The sequence below is a fragment of the Eriocheir sinensis genome, chromosome 12 (genome assembly GCF_024679095.1).
Source record: "Eriocheir sinensis breed Jianghai 21 chromosome 12, ASM2467909v1, whole genome shotgun sequence".
Lineage (NCBI taxonomy): Eukaryota > Metazoa > Arthropoda > Malacostraca > Decapoda > Varunidae > Eriocheir > Eriocheir sinensis.
Window position 1 is genome coordinate 21,960,223 of NC_066520.1, and position 21,903 is coordinate 21,982,125.

Here is a 21,903-nt window from a genome sequence, read left to right on the forward strand (position 1 = left end):
CATAATTTACACATCCATTTATAGAAGTTCGAAGCCTTATTAGTATCTCGTATTCACTACACGCCCGACATTGTATCCATTTTAGCATTTTCTGAGGCCCACGTGCGGCTGACTGAGATGCCCCGAGTAATATATTCCCTTCACACCTTATATTCAGTTGCCTATATTCATAATCACGACATGCATTCTCACCTCCACTCGCTGATGTCCTACGAGTTCACATAAATGGATGGAACAAACGCCGTTACCCTCCCGCCGCTACCCCTTGATTGATGCTGGGGTGTCTGACGGCGACCCACCTCTCAAGAAACCAGACACTGAAACACAGCATTTGTCACTCTTTTGACGTGAGAATGGGCACTCGTAAGAACAAACTGCGCAAACAATTCAAACACAAACAAGTAAACCAGTATCCAGTAAGTAATTTGAGACTTTTGACGTCTTTCATCATCTTGTGAACGCCCTCGGACGAGTCCAAGTTTCATTTCGCCTCGAACGATGCTGCCCAACCTCACCTATTTGACAAAGCTATGGTAGCCGTTTTGAGCATTTCCAGGGGTGGTTTGAAGACCCTGGTGGTAGTATGATCATGCTTCCGTAAAGTGATCCAAAAAAAAACTCATTATAATCTTATATAATTATAATTCCCTTGGACAGAGTGGAGTCGGCTCTTCGTCTCATCAGCTGGGGCCATACCCAGAGGGGGGTTGGGGGCTATAATGAAAGTATTTTTTTACACATACATATATATTGTATAATATTTACGCAAATTTTTAACTAAATGAATTTACCTTTACCAAACTTTCACTTTAGAGCTTTATTGGCTTTTTTTTAATGTTATCACTTACTTGGAAAATGTTTGGACCTCACCCGCGCAAAGTTCACCATCACATTATCTTTTCGTTTGCAGGCCAAAATCCACTTCTTCAAGGTGTGTTTGTCTCAATCACCATTTTCACTGAACACGCGCACCATTTGTTTATATCACCCCTCTTTAAGTGGCTACAAGGGTCAGTATTTAGTGGGAAAAAGATCCCTCCCCCCTTTATAGCTCTGGGTACGCCCCTGGTAAATCTGTCAGCGTCATGAGCCGAGGGAGCGAGCCGTTATCAAAGGTTCACCATCGGAGCGGCCGCCCCCAGACCCAGGCCAGGACCAAGATCATCACAAAACTTCACAAGGCCTGTCTGTGTGAAATTGTTCGACTCGTGACGGCGGTACGGAAGGTAAGGCGTTGACTCTTGCCCTCCCAAGGCTACCTCTGAGCCCAGACCATTTGTCTGTATAAATGTTTACCTCCTCCCAGGGCTGCCCCTTGGTCCTGCATCTCCCAGTAGTGTTACAGCAGCCCTTGCCTTACTGGATGATGCTGAGAGGTCAAAGTCTCACTGGGATGCTGGTCTGATCTGATCTTCAACAGGTGTGCAGGCAGGAGGCAGCAGGACAGGACAGCAGCATGAGCAGCCCGGACAAGCAGGAGCAGACTGCCGCGGGTGGCTGGAGGGTCAGCAGTGATCAGAAGCAGCTCACTGCCGGCCCCTCAAGCCATGAAGGGGCAGGGAAGTTTGAGTGTCTGGCGTGTGGAAGAAGGTTCAACTCAAGGAGAGGCCTCGACCGTCACTCCCACACACACGGTGGCGTAAAAACCCATGAGTGTAAGGAGTGTGGCAAGACATTCAAGTGTAAGAGTTACCTTGATGCTGCTCACATGCCTACACACACCGGAGAAAAGAAATATGAATGTAAAGAATGTGGAAAGAATTTTGGCTTCAAAAGTCAGCTTCTTAGACACCGCCTCCTACACACTGGTCCTAAGAAGTACGAATGTACAGAATGTGGAAAAAAATACAGTGAGGAATGTCACCTTGCTAGACACAGCCTTATACACACTGCTGTAAAGAAGTATGAATGTATAGAATGTGGGAAAAAATTCTTCAGTAAGTGTCACCTCGCTAGACACAACCTCACACACACTAATGTAAAAAACTACAAATGCCAAGAATGTGGAAAGGAATTCCGCCAGAAGTCTCACCTTAATAAACATATCTTTACACACACTGGTGGAGGTAATTATGAATGCCAAGAATGTGGAAAAAAGTATTTTCAGAAGGGTGACCTTGAAATACACACCCTTTCTCACACTCGTATAAGAAGTCATGTGTGTGACGAGTGCGGGAAGGGGTTCTTTACTAAGTCGAAGCTGAATTCACACATCATGAGGCACTCTGGCCTTAGAGAGTTCGAGTGTGATGTCTGTGGCAAATTCTACAAGACCAAGGGTGACATCAGAAGCCACATGAAGACCCACTTCTGAGATCCGTTCAGATACTGACCTCCAGTGCCACGGATTGAATCACCACTCCATATCGCACTGAATAAGCATTTCATCCCACTTATAAGCGACAGACTCACTGCCCCCAGACCCAAACAAACAAGCGTCAGGGGCTGCGTGTAAGCGTTCTTAACGGCACCTATGTTGCCTTTTAATAGCACCATACAAGTTTATCCTTATAGCACCATATAAACTCCTAACATATTAATATTTTATGTAATAACGATGAGGTATAATGAGGCATATTGATACCACAGTTACATGGCTCCCCTAAATGATAGGACAATTTACCTTATAACTACTTAATACATTAATTATAACATGAGTATTACGGATGCATGAAATACTATTGACATTATCTTTGCATTTCCTGAGTACAAACAGATCATTTAGGCTCCTCGGTGGGGGCGCCCTGGTCTTCCTGAGTAGTACATTCTAACAAGAGAACAAGACTATGAACAGGCGTTTCAACAGTGTTCATCGCCTTTGTTCGTTTCCCTGAATTGTCAAGACATGAGTCTGACAGCATCACTTTCACCTTCCTCACAAGACCATCATCAATTGGAAAACACTCAGTTATTCTGCCTAGCTTCCATTGATTTCTAGCTAGGTTGCAATCCTTAACAATAACAATATTATCCACCTTGAGATTTCTTTGGGGTTACTGCCATTTATTTCTAAGCTGAAGAGACTGCAAAACTTCCCTTTTCCACCTTGACCAGAACTCATCTGCAAGGAACTGTACCCTACGCCAACATTTCTTTGAGTACAAGTCAACTCTTTCATATTTACCTGGAGGAGGCATCACAATCTTTGATTTCATGGTCAACAGAGTGATACACACAATCCACCCATCCATCCCTCTCCTGTGTTATGTCTGTCGCTATTAAGTAAAAGCTCAGTAAGTTTGTTACACATGAATGCCTTTTTCTAAAACCACACTCTGTAATTATATTGTTCTAGAAATTTTGTCCATTGATTCTTGATCACTTTCTCACATATTTTACAAACTTTACTGGTCAATGATACTGGTCTGTAGTTCAGAGGTTCTTCTTTTTTTCCGCTCTTATATATAGGGACCACCTCAGCCCTCTGCCACTCCTTTGGTACTTTACCAGTTGATATTGAGCACTTTATGATATCATATACCAGTCCAACCAGCTGATTTCCGCATTCTTTTAGTATAAAATCTGAAACTCCATCCGATCCTATTGCTTTCCTCTCTTCCAGCTCCTCCATTATTTTATATATCTCCTCCTTATTTACTATGATTTCATCCATTTGAGCATTTATCTTGCCATCTTGTGGTTCGTTGAATTGTGATTCTTTTGTAAAAACTTGCTGGAACCTCTTGTTTAGCAGATCAGTCGTGTGTGTGTGTGTGTGTGTGTGATATGAATGGAAAATATAACTTCTTATTCAAAGTATCTTACTATATTTTGTGCAAAACCTAAATAAAAAAAATTTTCTTATCTTCATATTTTCCTGTGACTTTATGATGGCTATACATTTTCTGTATGGGAGTGAGGGGGGATATGGAAATAGATCAGGCCGGGGGGGTTACGATGAAGGAAAGATTGAGAATCCCTGCTCAAAACAAACAGATAGTATGCATTTTTAATTTCTTCATTTTATCTCCTCTCTTCCTGTGTTGGCTGCCAAGGACATAGGGAACTAGGAACTCCTCAATCACCTTGGAAGGCTGACAGCTCGGCCATGGGATTGTGGTGAAAAGTTGCTCCTATAGCCATGGCACACAAGCCTGAGGTGTGCATCTTTGTGCTCTGGCAGCCTACTGGCACACTGTGTGCCCAATTTTGTGGATGATTCATTATAGACTACACAGAAGACAGTTGTCTAGCATTATGCAGGCACCAAAGATGAATACTGGCAAATATAGTCTATTGAGTTTCAAATTACTAATACTGGTAATGACTGTATTGTTAACTTATAAGACCAATCAATGAATCAGTAGGGGCATTCGCTGGGGGAGTGTCGCCTCACCCACCCTACGATGGCAGGATTGAGTGGCTCCCCTAGGCAGGTGTCCATACAGGCCCCCTTCCCATCCCAAGTGCCCCACAGCAAAATCTAACCCTTGGCCTCCACCACTCAGGGTTGTGCCCAGAACATTGCAGAGGTGATTAGCCCCAGGATGGAGGCACACATTCCACATATTTTCTTTACTCGTCATGATAAAATGCCTAGATTTAACGCGGTAGCTGTGGGGATCATGTTTTAAAGGCCCCTCTAAGCGAGAAAAATGAGAAAAATCATCACTCACGCAAACCATTTCATAATATATATCAACGCATTTGTGATCAGTTTACGCATCATCTATTTTTGGCAAAAATTTGGCCCGTCGCTGGTGCACGATAAAGTCACAAATTTGGCCCATCGCTTCTACCAGGTTAATGTTCTCGTGTTATACAAGATGGAGAGGCAGTTTACAAAAAGTATTTGAGACTTCAAACTACTGCTGATTATTTATGATTATTGTGATTTACATTTTTGCTTAGAATTGTGCCAAATCTGTTCTTTGACTCATAATAAAACTGTTAATAGAAAATGCTAAAACTTTGCTTCCTCTTAATTCTTCCAGAGACTTATGGCACCCAGCCAAAAATATCTCAACTAATTCTACCTCTTCATCTTTCCCACCTCTCCTCAGTCCTGATGGCAGCCCTGATGGCACATCTGTATCTAAAGCTGAATATTTTGTTGAAACTTTCTCCGAAAATTCCACTCGATTCAGGGCATGTTCCTCCTCTTCACCCTCCCTCTGACTCCACCATGCCTCTTATTAAATTAAGAATGATCTTTTCTATGCCCTCTCTGGCTTGAATCCTCAGAAGGCTTATGGGTCCAATGGAGGGCCTCCCATTGTTCTTGAAAACTGTGCTTCTGTGCTGACACCTTTCCTGCTCAAACTGTTAGGTGAGCTGTGTTTGCATCATCAATAACACCTTCCCTTACTATGATGCCAAGATGTTTGTGAACATGGGGATGCTGTGATAATATCATTGATAAATGATAATTATATATGCCTTCATATGGTCAAAGGGCAAAAATACATGCCGTTTAATCATATTATGAAGATGTACATGCTTATAAACTAACCTGACATAACCAAACCTAGCTAATTTATTTATATTCATACTTGTGGAACTGTTCAAGTAAAAAGTCCAGCTTTTGTCTCTCTTCGTCACACAAACTGACTTTTTCGCCCAAATAAAATGCAGCCATCAGACGAGGTGTGGACAACAAGTACTGCAGTAGATCGCACGCTACAGTATCTCCAACTCATAATACACATAAACGTTGTCGCAGCATCGGAAAATGTGGCACAAGAATACTCTGCCAAATATAAAACAGCTGATCCTCGCGTGACACTATAAATCACATTCCAGGTATCGAGCTTGGACAGGTATAGGCAATCGCACGGTGGTGACTCATCGCGCACAGGTGAGTCATGCATCCAGGTGGAGGTGCCGTGAACACTTTCCCTTCCTCCGTTTGTTACAGTGCACCATATAACCTTGCCCGCAGAAAACCAACAGTCAGCACCGTATGATAATCCTGCCAATCGCGAGCTACTGAGAGAGAGAGAGAGAGATACACCTAACCCAGTCACTCCTCGGCTCTTGCTCAGTCAGTGCACAGGTTGTAGCTCTCTCTCGGGCGACCTGCTGATTGCCGAGTCACCTGAGCACTAGTGACCTTGATGGTTATATATAAGAACCGGTGGACGAGGGCTCAGGAGTGAAGAGACAGCGGTGGTAGTGGTGCGTGTTTGTGAATAGATACAATTTGACGAGTGATTTTACCAGTGATGAAGCGATGTGATATGTTTTTTTAAGATATATATATAAGACCCTGGGAGTGAGGAGACAGTGATGGTGGTACGTGTGTGTGTGTGACGACGATTCATGAAAAACACACATTCTGACACACGTGATTTTACCAGTGAAGAAGCAATGTGTCAAGTTTTCAAGATATATATAAGAACCAGTGGATGAGGACCTGGGAGTGAGGAGACAGTGCTGGTGGTACGTGTGTGTGTGTGTGTGTGTGACGACGATTCATGAAAAAACACACATTCTGACACAAGTGATTTTACCAGTGAAGAAGCAATGTGTCATAATTTCAAGATATATATAAGAACCAGTGGATGAGGACTTGGGAGTGAGGAGACAGTGGTTGTGGTATACGTATGTGTGTGTGTGTGAGACGACGATTCAAGAAAGACACATTCTGACACAAGTGCATAATTTTACCAGTGAAGAAACAATGTGACATGTTTTCAAGACCGTGTGCCTGCTTACGAATAACTGAAAACGGTGCACATGTTCTCGAAAACTGGTGTGAGAAATTATAAATGCCAAGAATGTGGAAGTTTAAAGAGTTCTCAAAAGGGTGGCATTGATGAACACACCCCTAGCAATGATAACAAAGGAAAATAGTAATAAAGGAAATGTTCGAGGACAAGTGGTGGTCATCTTCGAGCAAACAAGTGGAGCAAAAAGGAAATCTTGCTCAACCATTTCTACCAGTGAAGAAACAATGATAGACTGTGTTGTTCCTACTTACGAATTCCTGAAAACGATATTAATGCTCTCGAAAGCTGTCATATAAGGTTCCAAATACATCTCCCATTGCTCAAGGCGAGGCGTAATCTTCAAAGGCTCTCTCAATGTGTGTGTGTGTTTAAAAATGCATAATCTACCGCTGATAAAGAGAGATAATGTAATGCAATATGCGAAGCCGGCCTTGTAAAAGAGATTGTGAAGTCAAGCCACACTCAGACAAGGGAAATAAGGTCACCGTGTTGTATTGCTTAGATAAACTGCAGAATAACATAAGCTGAAGGTCTTCGCTGGTAATGAGGACGAGGAGAAACTATTTAGTGTGCAGTGAAAGTGAGTGAACGAGAGAGAAAGTGAAGGAAAGAGAGTATGGAGACAGTGAACTACAAATGAGAAAAAGAATTATGAGAAGTGATCACAGAACAAAATAGAGTAGGCTAGGCATATTATTATTATTATTATTATTATTATTATTATTATTATTATTATTATTATTATTATTACTTTCTTCAATGCTTTTTTACTTTTAATCTCTACCCATTTCTGTTTAGCCAACTCACTTCTGTTTACTTTATTAATTTTCACGCTGAGACTTCAACATGGAAAGAATTACAACACGAAGCTAACTTAAAATACACATGAATTCAGCTGTCAAATAAAAATAAATAAATAAATAAAAAGCTAGGCATGGTATAGCGTCAAAATCCAGCTTGCCACCATTAAAAATAATCACCTTCGCACAGCTGTGTTTATACATGTAAAGTTAGCTGGGGTAGACTGGGTGGGAGAGAGTAGGGGGAGGGTGGGGAGGAGGGATAGGATAGGTATTTCGGCTCCAATCTTCTAGTGTCGTGAATAGGAATAACAACAGATCGATTCTATGTCAATGTTCTACTGCGCTTAATAACAAACACACCAACGAAAGCAAAAGAGAAATATACGCAGCCACTATCCAGGAATATATACAGCATTTCGGTCCTATGTCAATGTTCTACTGCGCTTAATAACAAACACACCAACGAAAACAAAAGAGAAATACATGTAGCCACTCTCCATGAATATATACACGTAGTAGTAGTAAGAATAACAGCAATTCGGTCCTATACCAATGTTCTGCTGCACTGAATAACAATTAAACATACCAAGGAAAACATAACAAAACAGAAATACACGTAGGCCACACAATACCCATGAATACATACACGTAATAGTATAATAGTAGGTTATCAAAATGAACTGCTATGATAGACGGTATGTATACAGTGCCTGGCGTGTTCCTTGGGTTATAACAAGTGTCGTGCGTGCAGAGATCGAAAAGACAACGCAGTATGCAAATAAGGAGACAGGATCTGCAAACATAACCTCTAGTGCTGACTGTCAATGTGTTGGGGTGGAAGAGCCAGAAGCGAAGAGGAGCTAGGGACGAGAGTAAGCAAGGAAAGACATGATATACAAACACCTTCAGCGCTTCAGTGACTAATGGGTGACTGAAGTGATGGGACTGTCATTTCCGAACCTCTCGTGGACTTTTCCTTCTGATAATGTCTTAGAAAACGTTCAGTATAAGGGTAGTAAGGAGACACGATTTACATACAACATCCGTGCTTCGATTCTGTGACTAAGGAGCTGGGAGTGTCATTTCCGAACCTCTCGTGGACTTTTCCTTCTGATAATGTCTTAGAAAACGTTCAGTATAAGGGTAGTAAGGAGGAGACACGATTTACATACAACATCCGTGCTTCGATTCTGTGACTTAAGGAGCTGGGAGTGTCATTTCCGAACCTCTTGTAGACTTTTCCTTCTCATAACCTCTTGGGAAACCTTCAATCAGGGTAGCAAGTTGAAGAAACCATTTACATATAGCCTCAGTGCCTCGATTTTGTGACTCAAGTGCTGGGAGTGTCATTTTCAAACCCCTTGTGGACTTTTCCTTCTGTTAACCTCTTGAGAAACATTCAAATAGGGTAGTAAGTTAGGCGACACGATTCACAAACAACCTCAGTGCCTCGATTATATGACTAAAGTACTAGTGGAAGCGTCATTTCCGGGTCTATCTATCCCTTTATGATCTTTCCCCTCTGATTACGTCCTGAGAAACGTTGAATCATGGTATCAAATCAGAGACGTGATTTACATATACCTCACAGTCTTGATTTTATGACTCACATGCTTGAAGTCTCATATCCGGGCCTGCTATCGTCTTGTGATCTCTTCCTTCTGATAATGTCTTGATAAACCTTTCAGTCAGGGTAGTAACATCGCCTTGCATTCGGACTATACTCATTTCCGCTCTCTATCGTTATTTGCAGCATAGGAAACGGCAAGGGACAAAATGATAGACTGAAACCGTCCTCAAAACAAAATGCTGCTTCAGTGCGGAGTGGACTAAGGAAGACGGACGCTGAGAGTGAAATATACCCCAGGAAATGATGGGAACTTTTTGGCATGTGTCCGGGTCCACCATAGAAGCCTTCCCAACACTTCCCTTAACCTGACTGCTGGAAATTAAGAGACGTGGGGCAGTGAGAGAGTGTCCTCCTCTAGACATCCATTCCTCGCCCTCTCCGCCTTCGTCCCACCCCGCCATGGCCACCGTCCGTCTACTACCGCTTCTGCTCCTGTTCTTGTACCTGTGTCTCGCCCCCTCCTCCGCCGCCGCCGCTCCAGCAGGTAAGAAAATCGCACTTATATTCAAAACAATCGCTCTCACACTTGTTTAAACTCTCTCTCCCTCTCTCTTTTACTCTTTCTCACATGGTTTATCGAATATCATAACCTTATCTGACACTTGTGATATCTACCATACCAATATTCTTATCTGTATACGCAAGATACATTGATAAAAGATTAATTATACATGACAAAGTGATGATAAGTGTTGTTGCAGTGGTGGTGGTGGTAGTAGTAATAGTAGTAGTAGTAGTAGTAATAGTAGTAGTAGTAATAGTAGTAGTAAAGAACGAAATCTCATACAAGTGGCCAAGAGATTAATTACGAGCCATATTTTTCACCATTTTGGCGTCCAAGCTCACATAATTATTTGACAAGGCTTTCGTAGGAGTTTGGGGCATTTCCAAGGGTAGTTTCATGATCCTGGTGCACATGGTTGTTTGACCCGTTTCTGTACCATGAACGTGGAAGCACACAGTTGAGGACGCGTTTGACCTCCTTTTTGGCCTCTGAAAATAATCTATATGAGAGGCGGAAGCGTTTAAGAACACCAAACTACTTTTCGGAGTCTACTCGTCACTTGAGGCAGCCTAGACTATGCTATTTTCAAAGGAGGAACAAATATACCACACTAGAAAATATGTATCAAGCAGTCGTTATCAGTTTAGGGCCGACAATCGTGGGACCGCTGCGGATCAGTCGCCTAATCAGTTAGTCCATCAATCGACCAGTTCATTTTGGCATCGCCCTTGAGACTGATAAGATAAGCCTGTGGACACTAACGTCAACAAACTGCATGACCTCAGAACACGCCGGCAACAGAACTTGAACCTGATAAAATAGAGACTGTAATTTAGTTAGCCCGTTAAAATTGGTTACCTAGTCGTTTAGTTTGTTATCGTTATTACAGAGATGCAGGAAATAACATTATAGGGAAATAGGAAAATAGAGCTAAGCCGAATAGAATAGACTGTACTTTAGTTAGTTAGTCAGTTAATCGGTTATCTAGTCAGTTAGTTTGGTGTTATTGGTATTGTTATTGAGATCCACGAAAGAGCATAAAGGGAAAATCGAAAAAAAAAATACAGAACTCGGTGGCAACAGAACTTGAACCTGATAAAATAGAGACTGTGCTTTAGTTAGTCAGTCAGTTAATCGGTTACCTAATTAGTTTGTTATTAGTGTTATTATTGATATCCACGAAAGGGCATCAAGGGAAAACAGAAAAAAATATATAAAAACTAACAGCCTTCCAGTAATGAGCAGAAATACATGCGAAAAACAGAAGTGACAGTCAGTGAGTTAGCGAGTCAGTCAGATAGAGAGACAGTTAATTTTCCCAAGGCCAAGCGTCAAACAGGAATAAGCGTGAGTCACGTAACTAATTGCATCACCTCACCTACGTTTCCAAAGCCGCCCACACTCGCTACAGCTAATAGTTTGATGTAATGCCAAGGTGGTGTTTCCGTTTGCTCTCTGAATGAACTTTGCCGATGTATTTTAGGACTGAGAAGCGAAGACCATGTTCTATTTAGGTAAGCATCTGAAACTGTGATGCTAAGGTTCGTAATGTAATGCTTAAGTTAATTATAATGATGAAGTTAGAAGAGAATAAAGAAGTGTTGTAATAGTATGTCAACGCGGTACTGAAGTGATTGGCGAAGGAGGAGAGAAACATATCATTGTACTTATTAGGTCTTAGTATAGGTACAAATGACGTTATACTATCCTAGATATATAAAAAAAATGGTAGAGTAATGTATCAGTGTATTTAGTATGCCTTCTCTTACTCCAAGCGTTACTATATATAAACACAAGCATATTAGTGTATTCATTATGTCTTCTCTTGCTCTGAACGCTACAAGTAAAATCAACGTTACATTTCCCTGGATAAAGACAGCGTGGAGAAACGTATCAGAGTATGGCCTATCTATCATGCCTTCTACTATTCAAAACGTTGCTACAGCCAGACTTAACCTTATATTTTCCTGGACAAAGAAGAAAGTAAGGCCCTGGCACACACATTTCAGGCTTTCGTAGGAGTTTTGGGCATTTCCAGGGGTAGTTTTTTGTTCCTGGTAGTAGTTTGACCCTTCCTCTGTACCGTGAACCTTAGGGAACACTCATTAGAACCCGACAGGCGTTCTTAGGAGTTTTGGGCGTTTCCAGGGGTAGTTTTATATTCCTGGTAGTAGTTTGACCCTTCCTCTGTACCGTGAACCTAAGGGAACACTCATTAGAACCTGACAGGCGTTCGTAGGAGTTTGGGGCATTTCCAGGGGTAGTTTTACATTCCTGGTAGTAGTTTGACCCTTTTTCTGTACCGTGAACCTAAGGGAACACTCATTAGAACCCGACAGGCGTTCGTAGGAGTTTTGGGCGTTTCCAGGGGTAGATTTATGTTCCTGGTAGCTGTTTGACCCTTTTTCTGTACCGTGAACCTAAGGGAACACTCATTAGAACCCGACTGATCTCGTTTTCGGCCTGTGGAAGTATTTGATGTGAGGGGAGGACGCATCTGACCATACCGATCTTAAATAAACGTCAGTCAGCCCAGAGATACACGTCAATAGAAACCAATTTAACTTCAGTGCGGTAAAGTTTCATGTCAGCCGATTAAAATGGAGAGAAAAAGAAAGAATAAGTAAACAAACGTCAGCTCCAACACGACGTGCCGACACAAACGCTCTCTCTCTCTCTCTCTCTCTCTCTTATCTTGACGTAATGGTGGCTTGTCTGATGAGGGATTAACCTATATAGTGCATGGTGGTGGTGGTGGTGATGGTGAATGGTTATGATAATGGTGGTGGTGATGATGATGGTGATGGTGATTGTGGTGGTGAATGGTTTTGGTAATGGTGGTGGTGATGATGATGGTGATAGTGATTGTGGTGGTGGTGGAGGTGGTGGTGGTGAATGGTTATGGTAATGGTGGTGGTGATGATGGTGATGGTGATTGTGGTGGTGATGGTGAATGGTTATGGTGGTGGTGATGATGGTGGTGGTGATGGTGGTGGTGGTAGTGACGTTGATTTCAGTTTTTTTTTCCCTTTCTTTTATTCTGTTGTTGTGGAATCGTTACGTCTTTCTACTTAAAGGAAAAGATAAAGTAAGCGTCGTAAAGTCTAATGGATCTTTTTTACTTGCATTCAGTTCGTAATATCGTAAGGAATAAGGATTTGATAGCGTATGTTATTTTCGTATTTCACTATCTTGATCTCTTCTTTATATGGTATGTAGGTACGAACTGCGCAACACACACACACACACACACACACACACACACACACACATACACACACACACACACAAAGAAGGGTATACAGCTATTGGGTTGGCGATCGCAAGTCCAACACGTGATCAGACCAAGAGGGAATGGCAACTGTTCCAACACACGCAAACACAGGGAGGCGCGTGCTAAGCAAGCGGTCAAACAGACACCAGACAGCGCTGAGAAGTAACCACACACACACACACACACACACACACACACACACACACACACACCATATCACCTCCCACGCTGTATCTATAATTAAAACACCCCGTCTAGAGCGCAGGCACATCTTCCTATATATATACTCCAGGAGACCCTTCCAAAAATACACAAGCTTGGTATTCTCAGGTGCTTCCCGACGCCTCTAACGTTATCTATTTCCAAGGGCCGAAAAGAGGAGGAGTTAGGTTTTAATACGCGTTCTTTTAGGTTTACGGTACAAAGGAAGGGTCAGACTATCCCCAGGGTCATAAAACTATAACCATGGAAATGCTCAAAACTCCTATCAAAGCTTTGTCAAATAGGTGAACTTGGACGCCGCAATGTCTAAGAATAGGCCCCCTTAAGTGTCGCCGGGACCTTCATGGCAACCCACGTGTTCTTCCCAGTGCCCGCGCCGCCAACAAAATGCCTGGCGACGACGCAGACGGAGGTACAATGGGCGTGGCCTCCCCTGGTGGTGGAGATCCGAGCCTGGGCCGATCCTACGCTTCCTGACGCGCCGATTCTTCAAGTAACCGACCCTGACACCTCCAGCGGGTCTTCTCTAGCTATCCTATACTCAGAAGGGGTGAAGGTGGATAAGGAGGTGGATAAGGGAGTGAAAGAGAGGTGGGAGGAGAGGATAGGGCCAGGCTGGGTGCATCTTCGCCTCACTGTCACGGAGAATTTGACCTTGAGCACCGCGGGACAGCATGGCACGCACCTGGCGAGCGTTTTCCTCCCGCCCCACTTGCATAGTCTCCACCTGACGGCCAGCAACCTAACCACCGACTGCCACACAGGTGATGACTCTTGTCGCAGTGGTAGTAGTAGTGGTAGTAGTAGTAGTAGAAGTAGCAGTAGTAGTAGTAGTAGTAATGAGGAAAGGAAACCACAAGTACCCTCAACAATATCTAAAGTTGTTCATATTTTTCTTCTTTTATCATTTCTCAGCTTAACCCTTTCACTGACAACTAGCCCAAAATATATAAACGAAAACACAAATAAATAAAGGACAGATAGATACAACTAACATAAACAACAAGCTAAGCAAAATCAATTAACCAACAAAGACCAACCAATTTACTAACCAAACCAACGAATATCAACCACAAACCACCAAAAATCTAACCATATCACCACCTCTCTCTACATTCTCACAGGACGCGTGGTGTGGCGGGTGGAGGGGGACTGGGTAAGCGTCCCTTTAGCAGAAGAACGACAGGGCGGAGGAGACGGAGGAACCAGCTACCATCACCCTTTCCTCTTATACTCCCGCCACGAAGTCCTCCCGTCCTTAACCATCCCAGGCAGTTTAAACATCCTCACTCTAGCCTGGGATCCCGTTAATGCACATATCAACGCTACCACTACCTCCTCAAACCCCCTAACTAGAGTCGAGAGTGAGGTTACGCCATTTGAAGACTCCACTACAGGGTTGGAAGCTTCCTCTGGCGTGACTGCCCTCCCTCCCGCTAGCCTATTACAGCCGCTGCCTCCTCTCACCCCCTATCGTATGAGGCTTGCGTGCAGGGACGAGGGTGATGAGGATGGTGAAGAGGAGGGCGTGTTGTGTGAAGTGAGGGTGAGTATGTGTGAATGATGATGGTATAAGGATGAGACGTATACATGAGATTCAGACTTCGTTTCTCATCTATGAATCTGTTTAGTCTACAATTTTAAAGGTTTCAATCGTGTTTTGCATATAAGTTTAGTTTGTTTCATGCATCTACGTTCTCTCTCTCTCTCTCTCTCTCTCTCTCTCTCTCTCTCTCTCTCTCTCTCTCTCTCTCTCTGCGCACGTGACAGCTGGCCAGGGTTCATGATCAGCTGGCTCCCTTCAACGCCCGTGCCGTCCTAAGCCCCTCGGCAGCCTGGTCTTGGCCCTCTCTCGCGGACTGACAGATACAGACCGGGAATAAGACAATGACAGACAGCCTGGCACACTAGAGGGTCACTGACTGGCCTACATACTTTTGCGGTTGAATGTGTAACTAGGAAAGAGAATTAGCATCCGTTGAAGGAGGCTGTCTTAGTAATGTCACAAGAAGAGGCGAAGAAGACGAAGATGAAGTGGAAGAAGAAGGAAAAGAAGAAGAAGAAGAAGAAAAAGATGATGATGAAGGAGAAGAAGAAGAAGGAGAATAATAATAATAAGAAGATGAAGGAGAAGAAGAATAAGAATAAGAAGAAGAAGAAAACGAAGGAAAAAGATGAAGGAACCAGAAAAGAAAAGAAAAAAATACATATGAAGCTTAACTCTTATAGGAACTCTTCGTAAGCCTAAAATCTGCAAGAAAGTCACAGATAAGATGTAGAAGAGAAAAAGAAAATCCTGGCTCATGCATGTGATGGAGCGATCGTCACATATATACCTACTTATATTTATCATTATTTATTATTATCTATCATTTATTCATTCACTATTTATTTACACACTCATATATTCACCGTTTTGCCATTCAAGAAAGCGACTCCCATTCCCGCATCAGAAGGTCAGAGATAGACAACGAAAGCGACTCCCATTCCCGCATCAGAAGGTAAGACGTGGACAACAAAAGTGCGGGACTCAAAAGACTAAAAAAAGCCGGCTAGGGAAGCATCACCTGTTTTTCTTGGCGGTCATTTGCTATTACATCTGGCAAGGTGTTCGTTTTCTCCCTCGCCTGTATACCTTATCCCTTTATTTCTACAGTGGCGTAACCGACATGCTAGCTACAGGTGACAGGCTAGCTAAAGGGTGTCCGCCTATAAGCTTACACGGATCGGACAGCGGAAACGTGACGGAGCACTCGTGTGGCAGGGACCTATATATGTCTCATGACTCGGCGGGACATGACGAAAAGGGTCACAAACATCACGCGCTTGTCCTTCTCCACCCCCCCCCCCCTTCTCTCTCTCTCTCTCTCTCTCTCTCTCTCTCTCTCTCTCTCTCTCTCTCTCTCTCTCTCTCTCTCTCTCTCTCTCTCTCTCTCTCTCTCTCTCTCTCTCTCTCTCTCTCTCTCTCTCTCTCAGACTCGACCGCCACTTCCTTCATTTTAATATTCACTAAGAAATGCAAAGTCTTGTTGGCCATTTATTGAGGTTCATGTTAGGTTTTACGTCTGTGGAGTCTGAATATCTATGTATGCCTATGTAAATATTTCGTATGTGTCCTGATCTCATGCTGTTCTCACCCCTATACGAAGATACAGAGGAGGAGAAGGAGGCTGTTAATCTCTCGTATGTGTCAATCTCATAGTCTTCTAACCGTTGCAGGAGGACACAGAGGAGGGGAAGGAAGAAGGAGGGCGTCTGCTGGGGACCCTTCACGCCCCCTCCACACCCCTAGTGCTTCGGGTTCGCGGTGAAGGGCCAGAAACACTCTTCCTCCAGCAAGACACAACGCCTTCAGAGCACCCATCCGCCGCCAGCCTGTCACCCTTGCATCCCACCCTCTCCTCGCCGCCGTCACCGCCGCCCTCCCTCACCAACCCACCAAAGCCCGAGCCTGACCCCTCCCAGGACACCCTACAGCCCCCGACCACGCCAACACCTGCGCCAGATGGGTCAGGAGGTGTGTACAGGTGTGGAGATAGACTCATTACCTGTCGTTGTATACGCAGGTGGTGTTATTGGCCATGGAATGCTGCTCTACGAGGTTTCTTACAGTTATTTAAAGGGAAAAGCGAAATAGGGATAATATGGCTGGATACTTTAATTACGATCACCTTAATTACTTGTCAGGCCATGAAGGTTTTACGGGTTTCTTCGGGTGATTCAAATGAGGGATGACGTGAATAGATAGGCGAGATACTTTAATATAACGCGAAAAACTAAAAATATAACCCGCATGCAACCTTCTCCATCGCTAATCATCGTTCCCTTCTTTTCCGTTCCTGCAGGCGGCGGATCGAGTGGGCATCGCAGCGGCACCTCGGCGGGCTGGAGCGGCTGGTGGGTGATTCTGACGGCGCTGCTCGCTTTCCTCCTGGTCTTTGCCATCATCATGTGCTTCGTGTCGCATTACCACAGACCCAAGCTGGAGGTGAGGCCGTGGGGAAGGGGGGAAGGGAGGGGGGACGTGGTGCTATTACGGGACCCGGATATGTTTGGACGCGCCTACACTCATATTGCACTTGGACACACATACAAACACATACACACATCGTACATATCGACCTGTGCATCATCACCACTAACATCAACACCAACGTGAAAGCAATAACTGTGGTGTAATACGCACTTTGCATCATCACCAACACCACTATCAGCATCAACGTAAATTCACTAACTGTGGTCTAATACGTACTCCACATCAACACCAACATAACGAGTTCAATGATAATACAATACCACAACAACGCTCTCTCTCTCTCTCTCTCTCTCTCTCTCTCTCTCTCTCTCTCTCTCTCTCTCTCTCTCTCTCTCTCTCTCTTTTACCACCACCACCACAAACAACAACAACTCAACTTCAGCGCCCTCATCCACTTCCTCCCCGCAGAAATACCTCGAGGGTCTGCATCTGATCCCGGAGGGTTCTTCACTAGAGGACCTGCTCGACCTCCCGCAGCAGCAGCAGGAGCGCCGCCCCCTCATGCTTCGCTCCGTGTCCGTCATCAACACGGAGGACTTCAACGCCGCCGTGAGTACTACAGCCTCTTCGAGCCGTGATTTGTTAAGGTCTTGTCCGGTAGGTTATACAAGGCTAGGCAGTGTGATTTTCCCTATAGCGACGATAGCTTGTCTGCGTGTCGGGGCCATGGTGTTTTGTTTACATGTGACGGAAGCAGCGCAGACGGAAGTTGATGAAAAATATTGACGGAAAATGTACTAGTGTAACAGCGCCTTAAAAAGTTGTCAATTTTCTGGAAGTTGATGAAAAATATTGACGGAAAATGTACTAGTGTAACAGCGCCTAAAAAAGTTGTCAATTTTCTGGAAGTTGATGAAAAATATTGACGGAAAAATGCTAGGTCAAGGGACAAGGGGGTACAATACGAATGAGATGGCGACTTCCTTCTCTAGTGTTCTAATCGTACGTGTTTGCTTCCTCCCAACAGGCGCCGCTGAGGTTATGGAACGCGGTGGCATCAGGGGACGAGATGGAGGTGAAGCAGGTGATGGCCACGCTGAACCCTGACCCCAACTCCACCCTGGCGGGGATGGACACGACGCCCTACGAAGAGGCCCACCACCGCGGCCACACCCCCGTGCTGCGCGTGCTGGAGGAGGCCATGGAGAAGCGCCCCGACACGCCCCACAACGATATGGTCATCAGCGTGTTGCAGGTGTGTTGGTGATGCTGTGAGGGAGATCTTAGCGGTGTTGAGACTCGGAGCGTCAACCATCATCACCAAAATCACCACCACCACCTCTAGGATCGCTAAACACAATCCCTTCACACAGGCACACACGAAGAAGGTGGATGCCGTGTTCGAGGCCGCGAGTGGAGGCCAGTACAGACACACAGCGGGCGTCGATGTCCTGCTGAGGGCCTACAGTCTCCCCGGCACCGTCCACGACCACCAGGGCCGCTCCCTCCTGCACTACGCTGCCTCCGTCCAACTGGCTGACGGCGGCCCGCTGTGGCTGGCCCAGGACGTGCGAAGTTTGGTGGAGAGTCACGGGGTGTTGGTGAACGCCGTGGACTTCAAAGGTGTGTGTATGTTTAGTACTGAAGATGTGGTTATCTGCAGAATGGTTAATGACATGGGTTTGTTTCACTTTCAACTTTTGGTGTGTCGACAGGCTGCAACGCGTTACACCTCCTCATGGAACACGCCAAGAACAACGAAGAAATCACGTGCTGGGACGGAAAGACGCTGAGTGTGTGCGAAGCGTGGCTGGGTCTGGCCAGCCTGCTGATGGAGGTGGGCTGCGACCCTCGCCTCCTCGACCACCGCTACCGTCCACCTCACCAGCTACCCATAGCAGAGCAAAAACCTCGCCTGGCAAGTCTCCTGTCTAAGGTGCGCCATGTTTCCTAGCCTAAGAGTTACAACCCAAGGGTCAACCATGCATGATATTAATGACCAATGTAACCTTAACACGAACGGGCCCGCGAGACGTGGTCAGACGTGTGTGTGTATGTCATAATCGACCAGTAAAGACCGTCGTTGCCTTTCAGGCCGCGGCCAGTCTGGGAACACCGAAATCCTCGCCCTCGCTTGATAAGTTCCCCGAGATGGTGCACGCGTCGGCCCGGGGAGACGAGGACGCTGTGCGGCGGCTCCTGGTGAGCGGGGTGCGTGTGCTGCCGCTCGGGGGCCACCGAGACCCCCTCCTGGAGGCCGTGAGGGGCGGCCACCGCAACACTGTCTTCCTCCTGCTGGCAGCAGGAGCTCCACTTTGTGCTTACGGGCTTCTGGGTAACACACCCTTCGACGCCGCCCACCGCACCCTGGGCCTCCCCGGCCTCTTCCGGCCCTCATCAGGAAGGTGAGTTTGCTGAACGACAGGTAGTCCCGTCCTGCATACTGAGACAACAGATTACTGAGGATCAGCTTCCCTGGTTACTGGACCTGTTGTGAGGTTTTTGATTTGTCACATTATCTATTAACCACCAAAGGCGTGCCGTATTCTGTTCTGAGCTCATATTTGATCTGTTTGGTTGCAGGAGTTTTGTGACAGACTGCAGGAAGAGCTGGAGGAACTTAGTGCGTCTGACAAGGAGCACACCGGCACCGTCGAGGGACTCATCCAACTCAAGAGCATCGCCGAGGTGTCCGGACACAGACTTGGGGATCAACTGAACAGCTGGCGAGACCGTCGCTCCTCCATCTCCTTCCCCAATCCTACCGACACCCTGAACTTGGCGGCCTCGCTGGGCCTCACTCTGACGTGCCAGCTGCTGGGCGTTGCAGGGGTGCCTCTTCACCCTCTCCCACATCTCCCTCACCCCCTCGTTCGCGCCCTGACCCGTGGCTACTACCACACGGCCTACTCTTTGTGTCGAGACTTGAAGATGAATCCTTTCAGTGCCGGCGCGGCTGCCAACACCGTTCCCGAGCAGCTCGTGGCTGATCTCCAGGAAGGTGAATTGAAAAGGTTTGAGAAAAAACTCTTAAAGAAAGGGACGGGGGCGACTGTTGCCAATGACTTACTTCAGCGTGTGCGGGGCGACAACAACTCCCACACTCTCAAACAGCTGCAGACGGTCCTGTACCTGTTGGCCGAGCTGAACCTCGTCACTCTGCTGCACCGCATGAGGCAGAGGCTTCCGGACCTGGACTTCAACATACGTGTCCACACCGCCTCGTAGCACCATGCTACTGCGTGTCGGCGGCCTACGGCAAGACGACGATGGCGGAATACCTGCTGAGTCGAGGAGCCGATCAGAAGCGGCTGACTCGCGGCGGGCTGGTCCCCTCCCACCTGGCAGCGCTGAGGGGCCACACGGAATGCGTCGAGTACCTGGTGGGCTGCAGCAGGGCGGAACCTCAGGGCAGCTGGGGCCTGAATCCCGCGCAATGTCTCCAATACTTCAACGAAAACGCATCGAGTCGCCACTTGGACATTCTGACGGAGCAGGCGACGGCCATCATGGGAGCAAAAGGGGAGCTCACTAAGGCCCAGCTGATCCTGACGGGCAGGTGTAGTAAGCTGGGGATCACGTCGCCTGGTGCCCTGTGGCGTATGCTGGAGGACGAGGAGAATAAAGTAAAAGCGTATGCCTCGAATGAGCTTGATGAGTCTATCTTGTGTGATATCAAAGAACTCAGTCGACAAATCGGGGAAATTGACGAAAGGTTTTGTGGGGAGGTGGTGAGTTTTCCGTCAGTAAAGAGGAGGTTGGATCTGTTCCTCCCAGACAACCTAGAGTTTTACATTGATCTGGACAAGTACAGCGCTCTCGAGGGAGGCTGTATCACTATGCTGAACGGCAATAACTCTCCCAGAGGCTTCGTGGCGGGAATAACCTCCACGAAAAACCACGAACTCTTCAACGGTGAAAACTTTACGAACACCTTCCGGAGAGTGGTTCAGGAAGCCCTCACTGCCACGACCTTCACCACCCTGATACTGGTGCCTCCCTTCCTTGGCCACACGCCCGGAGGAGTGTGTCTGCACGCTGCCCTCAAGTATCCTTCCACGGTGGTGTTGGTGAAGGTGACTGTGACCCCCGTGATCAAGGCCACAGTGCCCCAGTGGGCTAGTCTGGACGGGAGAACAGTGAACCCCGGAACCATTGCTCAAGAGTACCTGGCAGCTGGTACTGGAAGCCACTGGGTATTCCTCCTCAACCACCTGGTGGAGTGGGTGGTTACGCAGGGCGAGGAGCACGAGTGGCGGGTGCTCCAGGCCTGCCTCTTCTTCATCAAGCTCCTGGAGACCTGCTGGTGGCTGCCCAAGAAGGAGACGCGTGACTGTGGGGTGGCGTGCCAGACGCTGCCCGAGGGTGTGTGTGCCCACCTCCACCCTCCACCTACACTTTATGGAGGAACTGCTGGGGGAGAGGAGGGACGCGTGGACCAAAGAGTACTGGCTCAACCGCCTGATGGGGGTGGCCAGAAGGGCGTCCCTCCCCCTGGGTGTTGAGAGTCCCATAGCAACCCTCAGACCCACCGCCGCCATGCAGGCCACACTACAGTTCCTGACGGGCCTGCAGGCCACAAACGGGCAGGCTGCGGTGACCTGACGCACGTGCCTTGTGTCGAGTGGCGCTTAGCTGTGCAGCACACACACACACACACACACACACTCACACACACACACTCTCACACACACACACACACACTCACACACACACACTCTGCAGGCATACTTTGCAAACATACAAGTGAGGACGACTACTTAGCTTATTTTTGTTGCTGTTATTATTATTGTTCCTGTTACTGCTGCTGCTGTTGCTGTGT

General features: G+C 46.3%; 1 protein-coding gene across 5 annotated transcripts; it reads left to right on the plus strand.

Annotated features, from left to right (window-relative positions):
• Positions 1-1,089: 1,089 nt before the first annotated feature.
• On the plus strand, positions 1,090-19,809 carry LOC126997628 (uncharacterized). 5 transcript variants are annotated; one of them, XM_050858819.1, is made up of 12 exons: positions 1,090-1,226; positions 9,228-9,588; positions 13,474-13,869; positions 14,230-14,651; positions 16,325-16,622; positions 16,951-17,093; positions 17,550-17,690; positions 18,109-18,336; positions 18,455-18,704; positions 18,797-19,017; positions 19,176-19,486; positions 19,665-19,809. In XM_050858819.1, the coding sequence occupies exons 2-12, from the start codon at positions 9,504-9,506 to the stop codon at positions 19,798-19,800; spliced, it is 2,631 nt and encodes an 876-aa protein (XP_050714776.1). In that variant the 5' UTR covers positions 1,090-1,226; positions 9,228-9,503; the 3' UTR covers positions 19,801-19,809. The 5 variants fall into 5 exon arrangements, with proteins under 5 accessions (XP_050714776.1, XP_050714777.1, XP_050714775.1 ...); XM_050858820.1 differs by lacking the exon at positions 1,090-1,226 and adding an exon at positions 5,921-5,995; XM_050858818.1 differs by lacking the exon at positions 1,090-1,226 and adding an exon at positions 5,951-6,117.
• The last annotated feature ends 2,094 nt before the right edge of the window (positions 19,810-21,903 follow it).

What these genes read in the sequence shown, in the direction of transcription:
- LOC126997628 (XM_050858819.1), top strand. Translation starts at nt 9,504, where the DNA reads ATGGCCACCGTCCGTCTACTACCGCTTCTGCTCCTGTTCTTGTACCTG. An exon ending in GAACGCCGTGGACTTCAAAG is followed by an intron (nt 18,705 to 18,796) that starts GTGTGTGTATGT and finishes GTGTGTCGACAG; the next exon opens with GCTGCAACGCGTTACACCTC. An exon ending in TTCCGGCCCTCATCAGGAAG is followed by an intron (nt 19,487 to 19,664) that starts GTGAGTTTGCTG and finishes GTTTGGTTGCAG; the next exon opens with GAGTTTTGTGACAGACTGCA.